A 13,805-nucleotide genomic window follows, 5' to 3' on the forward strand; every position below is an offset into this window, starting at 1 on the left:
CTGTGCATGAGATTTCATTTTCGCGATTGCAGAACAGTCGTTGTAGCCACGTGTACACCCACCCACGCTCGCGGCAACCGATGCGAGAAAAAGGCGAGAGTGAGAGTGAAAAGAAAGAGAAAAATAGCGCGAGCGTGCGGTCGATTAAGGCGACTGGATTGCGACTTTACGAGGATTGAGACTCGCAAAAAGAGTCGTTGGTTTCGACAGAACGCGAGTTCGCGTTTTCTCGTTGCTCCGAATAAGCATCTCGACTTAGGGGAAAAAAAGTTATCGACAACATTTACGCGTCAGTAAGACATACGTTCGAACGCGACGAAGCTGCTCGCTGCACTTCGTTCCGCCTGCAGATTCTTAGCGGGACTTGCTTTCCCCGTTTCGATTATCATTGATCTCCAACGCAGATTACTTCAACTTGAAATATAATTGCTACCTGAACGGAAAAAAAATTCTCGAGTTTAAATCTTACGAGAAGCCGTCTGTTATTTCAGAAAATAGTACGATAAAAAAGAGCAATATACCGTGCAATTTTCACACGCGCACAATAATACGTTATTGATCATCGATATATTAGAATGACCTATATGAATATTAGAGAAAGCGCGTATATAACATATGTAACACATCGTCGACTTTTCTTATTGTTCTTGCGCAAACGTTGCAGAGAAGCTAACATGCAGCCAGAGAGACCAAGAGTGAGTGTGCATACAATTGCACATGTTAGGATTAATTCCTTTTTCTCCGTTACGTGTGTAAATAAAAGTATGGTCAATTTGTATGAGAATGAGTCTCTTTGTGCAACATAGCGGCGCGGCCGGGTCTCGTTATATAAATCCAAAGTTGGGCAATTTCGCGCTGGGTATTCATTAATCTATTGTACACGGGAGTAATCGGGAAAAAATTTCTCAACCCGCGTCTGCGCTTGGCTTCATCTCGAATTCCGGGTGTCCTTGCCATTTCAAAAGAAAACTTCAGCAAGAGACAATTTCTGCGTATATCATGTATATAATCGCCGATGTACGACATCTTTCTCCTTGCGAGAATTTTTTCTTTTCAACGGTAAGGACGTTTCACCGTTAGTTTCGAAACGTCGCAGAAATGAAAGCAGATACATACTTATATATTCTGCGATCATTCCTTCCCTTCAAGTTGGGAATATTTATTATTTTCTCTCTCTTCTCTGTGTTTCTATGCGACTCTTGTACGAAGATGTATGAATCTCGTTTATTATCTGTAATAAAAATGCGACTATTCGCTATGTTAAATTGAACATTCGTTCAAGTTCAACAAACATTAGGTCGACAACATTAAATATTTTTTGAATAAATGATATTCTTAAAATATTAAAAGATATTAAAGTATAATATTATAAAATTATTATTATAAAATATAATATTAAAATATTTAATTTAAACTCTTTATTTAAAAGACATGTTTCTTCTCGCTACGATCGAACTACGTTTGATTATTCTCAAAATCGAATCGTCGCGGTTGTAGATCCGCGAAACTCGAGACTTTGCAGGGCCAACAACAGCAACGACAGCATCAACAACAAATACGTGACCAACAACAACAACAGCAGCAACAACGGCCGATCCAGAGGCAGCCGATCGCGGTTACGGTTACGAGTACGTCGTCGCCGTCAATCACCGTCTCGCAGATCACCGAGAGGCAGTTGAGACAGCGACAACAATCCAGGACGAATTACCAAGAGGACGAGTACGGTCCCGCGTCGGAGGTCGAGAACGATCGACAGCAACGAGTGTACCGGGGACAACCTTCGACGATCGGTCAAGTGCAACGCGACCGCGATGGCCTTCGCCGGAATATAATCTCGGTGAGCTACTGCACAAAGTATTCACTCATTTGCTAAAGTATTCGTTACACTTTTTTTAAAGAAATAATGAGTAGAATCGTTCGACTTCCTCCCTTATCTTAAATAAGAGCAGTATTGCGCCCATAACATTTAATTGGATAGTTTCTTTTTAATGCAATTACGCCTTTTTTTACACCAGAATAACACAAGCGCGCCATTCCTTGATTTTATATAAAAAAGAATGATATTTTCATATAAAGTTTGTTTAAACTTAATTAATATTTTTTGATAGAAATCAGTTGATTAAAGATTAAAGCATTAATAATTAATTAATTAAATTTTAAAATATGTTATAAAAATTAAAATATTACTATTAGTAATATTACTAAGTAATATATGTTACAATACTTTAAACTCTCGAATAATATTTTTTGACAGAAATCAGCTGATAACTGTCAAAAAATATTAATCAAGTTTAAAGTACTATAACATTTTATTTAAAACATATTTTATAATTTTTATTACATACTATTATTTTAAAATTTAATTAACGTTTTAATCAGCTGATTTCTGTCAAAAAATATTAATAAAACGTTAATTTGGTAATTAAATTTTAAAATAATAATTATGCCTCACATCAATTCTTACTCGATTAAATGAATATATATATTGCGAAAAAAGCCTTTTGAGATCTATCATTGCGAAAAAAAATATTAATAAAACATATATATATTATTAAGAAATATTAATATAGCGAGCTAATTAAATTTTAAAATAATAATATGTTGTAGAAATTAAAATAGCAATAATCAATCAAAATTAAATGATCTATTAGAAATTAAGATAATGTCATCAAAAAGTATTTTTTTATTTTATATTGTATATTGTATATATTATGAGACCAGAAAGAGAAAAATCTATTTGCGTAAATAAAAATAATTTAGTTTATATAAAAAATATATATCGGTGACATTAATGTCTCATAAAAATATGCATGATATAAAAATTGTGTTGTATGCACTATATTTTATTTTTATAAAATAATGAAATTTTTATTCAACATTTTATTTAAAAATAAAAACATCTAAGATTGAAATAATTAAGATGATATATATTAAGATTTATTCTATATATCCATACATATATTTTTTTTTAATTAACCATGATATAATTTGCAATAGTTATAAATGATTAAATAGCCAAACGACTTCATTAATCGACGGTTTCTTAATACTGTGCGTGATAGGATCGCATAAATAGTTTTACGAGCGACATCGAGAATTCCTTAGCGAAAACACGCCGGTAGAAAGTCGCATTGAATAGGAAATAATAATAAACGCGTTCGTTTAATGTTGAAATAAATTTAATTAATTAGCAATGAATATACGGCGATATGTACGGCAATGATACATCAAGGTGGCAATTGAGATTGAGGTGTCGTGTATGTGTGTTTCAGGAGAGAGAAAAGGATAGCCTGGTGAGCGCACGGGTCCAAGCCGAAACTCATTACAGGTTGGTAATAAAATCACTTTTGAGAAGATGGTGCTTGTCGCGAGGCAAGAGTTTTAATTTGGCCGTGATTTCTCTTCAAAACTTTTATATGTTCTACGCTAGCGCATCAATCATATCTTTGCCTGTTGTCTTGATTTGAAAAATTTCGTACGTAAATGACACGCGATACGCTAAGATATTTTTATCGCGTGAAAATTATTGTGATCTTTTTTGTATTCCCCTGTGTTTCAGAACCCCCATTCCAACATCCGAATCGCCAAGACTTGCCAAAACTCTGGCCTCGACCGTCGCGCCGGTCCTATCCAAGACTTACTATAGCGATCCAGATCAAAGTTATCCGTACTATACAATCTATGATGACGACGTTTCTATTTACAAGGACGACGGTAGGCTGTAAAACTTATACAATTCGAAAAATCTGCGTATATTTTTTTCTGAGTTATTTTTGAAACATTTCTCCATCTTCTCGTGATAATATCTTACATTAGTGTACTTGTTTTATATTATCTCAAGGTGTATTTAATTTCATTTTAAAATAACTTCGACTGAAACGAAAAAAAAAATTGAAAGAATAAAATCTCTAACTTTACGTTAGCTTTCATTAAAAAAAATGTTTTAAATGTAGATATGATAAAGTTTATTATATTAAAATATAAAAAGATAATAAGTAGGGTTTAATTTTGCATTTTTAAGGCGACCTGTAATAATTTTATATCACTCATATTACTTTATAGATTATAATCAATATACTATCAATCAATCGGTGCCGGTGCAACAGCCGAACGTAAAAATTAGCGAGGTGAGCACGAAGCCGCAATATCAGAAGCCGAAGAAGGTCGGCGTGAACGAGGCGGATAAATATAATCTCAATCAGGACGTGCAAGATTACGATATCTACGAAAATCAGGTAAGAAGATATATTTTATGCAACAAAAATTTAAGAAATTAATTAAAAAATTGTCAAAGTTATTTTGTCCCCGTTATAATCCGTGTTTTGATCCCGGCTAGAAAAGATAATTTAAAAATGATTTACATTTTTATGTTCCAGGCTCAACTCAATAAAAACAAATTCCGGATATCCGATGGTCAACAGTTCAGGTAAGGAAATTGCTTTGATTAATTGATTGCTCTTCGCAGTTAATCGACGAGTTCGATTAAAATGATGAGCAGACATGTTGAATGATACCGCGTATTTAGAATAATAATTTTCGATAATGATTTTTATCCATGCAATAAATATAATAATTATTTTTAAAGATATGATAAGTATGATAAGTATTTTTATTGTTGGATTCAGTTGGATAATTAACGCATTACTTGATGATCTCAAGCCTGAATTAATTCAGATCCTATACGATTTGAATATTATAATAATACTTTTTTACATATATTAATTTTAATGATTACTCGGCAAATGTAATTTTTTTCATGAACTCGCACTATTATTTTAATTTTCTCTCGTGTTGCATTCTATCGCGTTGTTGCTAACGGATGTTTTTCTCATCATGATTTATCATCTAAACATGCTGATGTTCGTGTACGAGCGCTCGATCTAATCATCACTAAAAATAGTAAATGCAAGTGCGTTTAATTCAAGACTTGTCTCGCTAGTTTTTATTTGCGTGAATCCATGTATAAGAACGAAACTGCGCGACGCGACGGTTGAAAAGAGAAATCCGTGTAATTTTACGCGATTTCGTTAATTTATTTATTGCAGGACAAATGTGCTCAGCCATCCCGTGGTCCACGTGACAACGCCGAACGTCATCGTCGATACCTTCATACCTCTGACTACGAGCACGCAAACTCCCAGCACAACCAGCAGACCTTACACCATCCACGCGCCAAGGTACAATTTTAATTATCTCGTTACGTTTTTAATTAATTCTCGTGGCAAAAAGAAATTAACGATATACAAATTTAAAGAATTAAAAAGCCTTAAGTCTCGGATATTCGCATGGGAGGCTTTTTCGACTTGCTTATTTAAATTAAATTACATACGGATGGTCTCTTCATTATAATCTAAAGTAAATTGAAATCGAGTTGATGAAACCCTATTTTTATTCGAATCACTTTTTATTTCTACATCGTAAAGCTGCTCTTATCAGCGATTTATTTCAAATTCTTTCTCGTACGATTCTCCACCAATAGAGGAGAAAGAAAATTTTTCATTTCGTCATTACATACCGAGGATTCGTGCGCATGGCGCGAAGCGCGAAAAGAACGGCCCTGTGCCGATTTCCGCCGGCCGAGACCCGATTTCGCCGGCAAAACGACGTCCCTCGCTCGCTTACGCGCTTTCTCCGCCACGTACAGTTTAAACGCGCAATTTTCCACATCCACGCGCAGCCGGAAATCCTTCGGATCTTATCTTATGCTCCAATTTTGCTCCTCTTCTTTTCCAGCCGAGGTCGACCGCAGCAGATCCATCGGGGCACTGCACCGCCGTAAGTTCATTGTCGAATCACTTTCTTCAACAGAGCCCGATCTGATATACGGTAGCACTAGTATAGATTCGCGAATAAATTTCACGATATCGCTTCTTGCTTTCAATGATTTTTTCGAAAAGGCGAAATTTTATTAAAATTCCTTGACATTGATTGATAGGCGTTTTTGTCGAATTTAGCGGACATATAAATTTATTAATAATTTATTGGATAATTAATTATGGGAAATAAAAATAATAATAAATAATACCCTATCTGTTTGATTTGAGATGATTAATTATTATATATTACTTGATAATAGTTTTGTGAAATATTTGACGTTTTCAGACGGTCTCGACCTACCTTGAAGCCGTCCACCGAGATAGTTTCGAAGGCGCAGGAGTTCATTGACATCTACAGGTACCCCCCGGCGAGGCCGGCGACGCTTTATCCGACGCCTCAAGTAGACAAACCAGCGGCGAAGTGTCGCAAGGATGTCTGCTTAATTCCGGATTGCAACTGCGGAGGCGCCGATATTCCAGGTAATTAAGCGACGTAATGACAATCGGATTTATAGAGAAAACGGCTCATTCGACTTTGGTCGAAATCGTCGGTCAATTTTGACCTGAATTTACAACTCTTTCTACTTTCGATTCCAGAAAACATAGATTCAATTTCAAGTTGCGATTAAAGTAAACCAAAGATATTATGAAATACTCATATGAGAAATGCCTCTAACGGTTGATTCTCTTTCACAAAAAATGATTTAAATCTCTTCGATGCAAACTTGTTTTCTAAACTATCAATTCGATTCTTCTGACTGTTTAAGTAGACCGGAAATAATGCTGTGCGAGCTAGATAACGTAAGACGGAAAAGTTTGCATTCCGCGTGCCGGAAGTTGGGACGTTCGCCAATTATTTACTGAATGTAAATAAGGAAGTAGGACGATATTCGTCGTCTTGTGCGGCGAATCTCGCATTCTCGTCCTCGATCAATCAGCGACGACGAATCGATTATCCGGCGTGAGAAACACGCCTGCGTCGGCGATAAAAATTCGCGGGTGACGCAAGCGGATCGCGCGCCGCGAATGTTTATTAAGTTTGACGTACGGCTTAGTTAGACGTAGCAGGGGTCTCTTGCCGTGACTTTCTCCGATTCTCTAACGTTACATACACGCCGACCGTTACATGGTACGCTCGAAAGTGAAACAGATCTACCGTCCGATACGATACGCCGGCTCGTAGCGTGCGTCGCCCTTCGAAATTGAAAGCAATTTGCATTTGCGGAAGGCATTCGTCGAACGCTTAACCAGCGCAACACCCGATTATATTCGGTTTTACGCGTAAAAGGACGGTAAAATTTCGATCTCGTTACCGCGGATCGTTGAACATCGCGTTTTACTTTCGCCGAAAGAGATAACTCTTGCCGAGAAAATGATTTTCGTACCGATTCGCGAATAAATGAAGCGTGTCTCACAATCTTCTCGCTGTTGAAATTTTTATTCGCAGTTTCTTGACAATTTTTATGCTCGGAAGATCGTTACTTTTCAGAATCATTGATTTATATGTTTATGATATCCTTTCAAGATTCTGGATTTTTTAAGAGAATGCATCTACGAATCGAAAATGACAGAGAAGTAGACACATAAATAATTACTTAAGAAAGATTATTGGCTAAAGAATTCAATTTTTATATCGTATATACATATTTTTTCAAAAAAATTTAAGCAATTAGTGTTGTAATTTGCAAATGCTATCGATTTTATGTACATAAACAGTCTAGTTAAAATTAGCGTGATTAAAAAAAAGATATCAAGATTCTGACAAGAATATACTCGTACATTACAGAATGATCTATATATCTTCATTAAATAATGATTTTAATTTATAATAGCGTAATCCGTAGAGAAATCGGTGCTTTCGTGTTCCTGTTTTTGAAAAAGTGCGCGGTTATATTATATTAAAATATTATAGAAATAAGAATATATATATTTTCTTGATTTCACCGAGCAATGACGTATCAGTTTCGCTGATCCCCATTCAGCGATGTATCTACTCTAGAAACGCGTGACGCGTCCGATTCTATTCACGAGCTATACGATGAAACTGTGTGACGTACAGGTGGTATTCCGGTCGTGCAGACGCCGCAGATCGTTATGCTTACTTTCGACGATGCCGTAAACGACCTTAACAAACCCCTGTACAGTGATCTGTTCGAAAACGGTCGTAAGAATCCCAACGGCTGCCCGATCTCGGCAACCTTTTACGTCTCGCATGAATGGACAGACTATAGCCAGGTGCAAAATCTCTATGCAGACGGTCACGAAATGGCGTCACACACTGTCTCGTAAGTTTATATCAAGACCGGATGCAAGCGCAGGTTTTTATTAACATCGGGAGTGTGTCGCATATATCATCGGTGCTGATGTTTTAACCAAAAGTGAAGGAATGAAGCTCGAATGTCATCTCATCTTATGAGCTCTACTATTGCGTCTGTTCACTCGATCGTCTTCCTGAGGAAGATCAGAATGTTGAATCGAGAAAGGACTTATCTGCGAAGGATCCTCTAATTCGATGCAATCGGAGATTTAACATTTGAACGTCGAGTGTTTTAAATTTTGCCATTATTGAAAAAATCTCGAGAAGAGTCAGAAACTTTCTTTAATCTTCAGATATTAGTAGTTCAGTCCTCAGAATATTCGAACTCTTCAGATATTGCTAGATTCCGAAGATTTTTAATGATAAAATCTTGAGATCTTTTAATATCTTTTTATACCTCGTCTTTAGATTTTTGAGAAAATTGTTTATAAACTTTTGCCTTCCTATGTGAAAAATAGCTCGTATCTTAAAAAGCCGGTACCTTTGACAATCGGACAATTAGAGGATCTCTCGTGGAAATGACGAAAACGCAAATTATCGTTTACACTCGGTGAAACCGCAATTGCGAATCTTCATCGAACGCGAGATCTCTCGAATCGCGGGGTTTAATAGTAACACGCCGTAAAACGCGGTTTCACCAGGTGCCATACGACACCTGCGTCGCATACTAATATATGACGCGTGTACTAACTCTTTTGTTCTCTCTCTCTTTCTTTTCACGCCTCGTCATACTCCTAATTCCCATCACGCGCTACTCTAACTGGTACATCTTCACGTACACATATATGTCATATAAAAAACGCTCAAAAAACCTATCACATCGATACGTTCGCAAAAAAATTCTACATACAACATACATTTCAACATGATCTCGAACGCGTGTCCCCATTCTTCCGTGTCCTGAATTTCCTCTCTCTTTCTTTCTCTCTTCGTGTCCTGGATCCTGAACGCGATCCTAAAACGAACAGGTGACTATCTGCCGGAGGAGATACCGCAAATCGTTCTCCTGACCTTCGACGATTCCGTAAACGACTTGAACAAGGGTCTCTACGCCGACCTGTTCGAGAAGGGACGGAAGAATCCCAATGGTTGTCCCATCTCGGCCACCTTCTACGTGTCCCATGAGTGGACCGATTACAGCCAGGTTCAAAATCTCTATGCCTCGGGCCACGAAATTGCTTCCCACACGGTCTCGTAAGTAATCGAATCGTCATACGTGCATCGGCAAACTGCGAGGATCCGCGCTAAGTAACATGATTTTTAATTGTTTTATTAAAAAAAAAATCTCGTGAATAATTTTGCAATTGTTGATATCTTGGCAATCTGTATCAGATACTTTTGCGAGATATTCCACGAATCTGTTGCATTGGATATTTATTTATTATTTAATTACGTTTTTATAATTAATTTTTTTTTTAGTTAGAAAAAATATATAACTCTTGTGTAATTTAATATATCTACTGTACGCTAAATTAAATATCAAGAATTAACGATTCCATTATGGTTGAAATATATGTTTCAATATGTAGCAAATATTATAGACAAAAATGTATGTAAAAAGTTAGCAAGTTAATTACTAAGATTTCCAAAATTTTCTTATCCTTGTAATTAACGCACAATTCGCGACTTCGAGAATCATCCTTATTTGACAATCACTTGTATCATCGGCGTATTTACCACGTGGATAAGTGCAAATTAATTACGATCATTAAAATCGCTAAACATTTATCACTTTTCTTTACATACCATTCTTCAGTGTCGAAATTAACGCTGGCTTGTTTCGCTGACGAAGTTAACAAGTCATACTGTTGCTTGTTGGGTCGATTGATAAATCGCTTTCGCTCATCGCGCAACGTTTCTTAATTAGGGTGACGACACGCACGTTCGAGGACTTTTATCTCATTTCATATGCAGAGTATCACACAGATCTTGCCACGTTAATTTAAATGACAATTCAGATAGATCTAGAGCAAATTTTCGCAACTAATAATTGTCGTATCTTTTCAATTTTCCATTTTGCTCTACATTAAAATTTTATAAACTAATATAAAAATTATGATAATAAAATTATAATAAACTTGGTTCTTACAAAATCATTTTCACCTGGTTCGATTTAAATATCTTGTCAGCTTTTGATATCGTTGTTTTGTAAAAGTAACGTTCAAACGAGATGTCTGTGTGCTAACTGTGTTTATGTAATAAAAAAGAAAGAAAGAAGGAAAAGTATTTCTTCAACGTGCGTCGTCAGCTAATTTAGGATTCGTGCGCCGTAAAAGTTAATTCTTTATAACTCAAATGATCGATACAACGATATATCTTGGCAACAGGCACAGTTTCGGCGAACAATTTGCGGCGCGAAAGTGGGCGCGAGAAGTTGCTGGACAGCGTGAAATTCTGGCTGCATATGGAGGCGTCAAATTAGAGGATGTCAGAGGAATGAGGGCTCCCTTCTTATCGGTAATTTGAATTTTATTTATCAGCATCGTGTGTGTATAATATTGAAAAAATTATACGACAAAAAAGATACGTGATTCGAAATTTTTGCTCTTATTTTTTACTCCTATTTTCAATCTCGAGTTTTTGAATGTTTGTCTAGAGGATTTCGATAGATTTAATTTATATAGAAATTAAATGCTGTTATTTTGAAATAAACAAACAATTTAGAGATTTGACAAAAAAGTTTTCGGTATAATTATAGATTAAATAGATTTAGGAGAGTAAGCTTACTCTTTAAAGTATCAAAATACTAGATGTAAAAAAATTGAGATTAAAAGTAGAAAAGAAATTTTGACTTGAGTGATATGGTGAGATCTCTTTTACGAGATTACGAAAAATTTCTTCACCGTTCAAGAGAGCAAATTATTGCTATGCAACACTGGTTGGTGTCGCAGGTCGGAGGGAACAATATGTTCAAGATGTTGTGGGACACAAACTTCACGTACGATTCTTCCATGCCAATTTACGAGAATCGACCGCCCAGTTGGCCATACACGCTGGATTACAAACTCTTCCACGACTGCATGATACCACCCTGTCCCACGAGATCCTATCCAGGATTGTGGGAAGTTCCTATGGTAATGTGGCAAGATCTCAATGGAGGTAGGTGCTCCATGGGAGATGCCTGCAGCAACCCGCCGACTCCGGATGGCGTGTACAAGATGCTCATTAAGAATTTCGAGAGGCATTACACGACTAACAGGTTAGTAAAATGTCTATTCTAGCATCCGCGAATATAATTGTTAAAATAAATAATCGAATAATTATGTGATCGATTTCTCTGGTTAATATCAATGTTTTTAACATTTCGCATTTAATTTTATAAGTTTACGATTTAACACCTGGGACTTTTAAACGGAAGAATGTATTGTGTGACTTGGGAAAGATTTTTAAAAGTTTTCAATTTAGGAAATATAATATTGCTGCATAAATAATATTGATGCATATCAATTTACGCTGTTCAATGAAATTCAATTTCTTTTATTTTCTGCATAAAATATGCTTATTTAGATATATATAGATTCGAGTTAAAATCTCGCATTAGGAAAGCTCCATCGCGTAAGTTTCTCGAGAAATAAAGAATTAAATTTTTTTTAAATTTCGTAAATTATTCGTCTGAATATATAAACATATTCAGGATAAAACAGATTTGAATTGCATTCCTATCCGAAATAGGGCGCCTTTCGGTCTGTTCTACCATGCTGCATGGTTCACTCAGCCGCATCATAAAGAAGGCTTTATATCGTTTCTCGATACCATTGTCGCGATGGACGATGTATGGATAATTACCAATTGGCAGGCCATACAATGGATCAGGAATCCAACGCCTCTGGCTCTTTTGCACACATTTGAACCCTTTGGATGCCATTATCCGGTAAAACTATTTGCAGTTTACTGAGATCTGTCTTTTTACGAATAACATATTCATGATACAAATTTTCCATTATATTTTTTTATCAAATATGATGTTTGATTTACACTTTGATAACTGCAGTTGAAATGTATTGGACGACTATAACATTGCAAAGTGGTTAAAAATTAAGCTTAAAAATATTAAGATTTTGATCCTTTTTTTAAATTCATCTTTAACAAGAAACGTTCATCAAGAAGTATTCTAAGCGCGATCTTGTAATTTAAGAATTCCATTGCATCGCGATAAATATGTATGCAGGACCGACCCAAGAAGTGCAATAACGCGAAGGTCTGCAATCTTTGGCACAAGAGTGGCGTGAGATACATGAAGACGTGCCAAGCGTGCCCGGACATTTATCCCTGGACAGGCAAGACCGGTATACGTAGCAGTCGCATCGACAACGAGATCGACGCCCACGAATGAGCGGACGGAAGCTTCAAATTTCGTTGTGATCGGGAAAAATCCCCGAATCGAACGAGGACTCGAATTAACACGAACGTCCAAAAGACGCGATCGAGGGACCTAAATGAGATCTTAATCCTTTTCACAGACATATCTTAGATATAGATGCGAATCTTTCGCGCGGATGTGTTTTAGATATACTTTTTTAAACATATTTCCTTTTAGACACATTTTGACTTATTTTGAACATCTCTTTTGGACTTTCGTGTTGTTCGGGGACGCGGCAACGCGCGCGAAAGGGGGAGACACTCTTCTGTTCGGGCAAATAATTTCAAGTATTATACGTGTGTGTCCTAAGCGGACACAGATTCGGGCCGAGTACGCCGATGCAAGTTTTAAGCTGAAAAGAAGTCTGCAAAATTTTCGAGTCCACGTTGGATTGTATTAAGAATGCATCTATAGCTGCGCTGGATCTCTAACGAATCGAGATATCGTTATATTCGTCAGTGACAAGGTAAATAAAAATTTTATTAGTAGCAATTTTGTTTCAAAAAGAAAAAAAATAATTAACACTTAGTTAGTATGTTAGGAAATAATTTATGTAAACTATCATGTTGTCTTTTGGTCAATTTCCTCTAAGTGAATTCTGGCTGATGCTATAAGTTAATGTATGAAATAACGTAGTTGAATCGGAGAGACAAGCGTATGTGTGTGGTAAATTAAATAAGTTAATTAAAATTAAAATTATCATCGCGACGAAATCGTGCGTGTAAAGTCGCGCGAAGAATAGCTAAAGTATTTATACACTTTCTTTTCTTTGTCTTTTTAAAAATCAGTGAGAAGAAGATCGATCGCGATCGCGAGCGCACCTTTCTTTCCACTTTTCTCGTGTTTTCCCCTCACTTTTTTCTTTGTAACTTTTCTGTTTTCTTTTTTTTCCGTTTTCTCTTTCTTTCTCTCTGTTTCTCAAATTCACAAACATCCTTGGCGTACTCGGCCAAATTCGGCCAAATAGAGCAATTAATTAAATCGCAGTACGTAATAATTAATCGTCGAGATGTAATCGTAAACGTCGGTCACCGAAGATATCCGTATTTAAGCAAATTCATGACTGTTGATCGCGATTGAGATTCATTATGCGCGGAGGTCACTTTGTGGAAAAAAAGGGAAAGAATCGAGGAATTTTCGCCTTGACGAAGTATCGTGCGCACGAAGGGATCGTCGTGTTTATTTTCTAGAACATAAAATGTAATATGCCTTTAATAAATAAATATTTCGCTACAACATCTACAATTATTTTCTTCCAGCCAGCATCTACAGGGATAATCATGAACTGTGATAGATATTAATATAACGTGAT

At 36.2% G+C, this 13,805-nt stretch overlaps 1 protein-coding gene across 2 annotated transcripts in view; it reads left to right on the top strand.

Moving 5' to 3' along the window:
- The window catches only part of Cda5 (Chitin deacetylase-like 5), a 59,536-nt gene extending 45,807 nt beyond the window's left edge, over positions 1-13,729 (top strand). Inside the window, exons 4-16 of one of the 2 annotated variants that reach the window (XM_083051123.1) lie at positions 1,498-1,837; positions 3,273-3,328; positions 3,560-3,714; positions 4,063-4,235; positions 4,377-4,426; positions 5,046-5,177; positions 5,734-5,775; positions 6,103-6,296; positions 7,876-8,101; positions 10,461-10,590; positions 11,025-11,332; positions 11,806-12,004; positions 12,302-13,729. In XM_083051123.1, the coding sequence (XP_082907249.1) occupies positions 1,498-1,837; positions 3,273-3,328; positions 3,560-3,714; positions 4,063-4,235; positions 4,377-4,426; positions 5,046-5,177; positions 5,734-5,775; positions 6,103-6,296; positions 7,876-8,101; positions 10,461-10,590; positions 11,025-11,332; positions 11,806-12,004; positions 12,302-12,466 (2,170 nt within the window). In that variant the 3' untranslated portion in view covers positions 12,467-13,729. Of the gene's footprint in view, positions 1-1,497; positions 1,838-3,272; positions 3,329-3,559; positions 3,715-4,062; positions 4,236-4,376; positions 4,427-5,045; positions 5,178-5,733; positions 5,776-6,102; positions 6,297-7,875; positions 8,102-9,101; positions 9,328-10,460; positions 10,591-11,024; positions 11,333-11,805; positions 12,005-12,301 lie in introns of both variants that reach the window. The other variant, XM_083051122.1, reaches the window with a different exon arrangement.
- The last annotated feature ends 76 nt before the right edge of the window (positions 13,730-13,805 follow it).

This window comes from Prenolepis imparis, unplaced genomic scaffold, assembly GCF_030444845.1.
Source record: "Prenolepis imparis isolate NDT839.2.m4 unplaced genomic scaffold, iyPreImpa1.0 SCAF_12, whole genome shotgun sequence".
Classification (NCBI taxonomy): domain Eukaryota; kingdom Metazoa; phylum Arthropoda; class Insecta; order Hymenoptera; family Formicidae; genus Prenolepis; species Prenolepis imparis.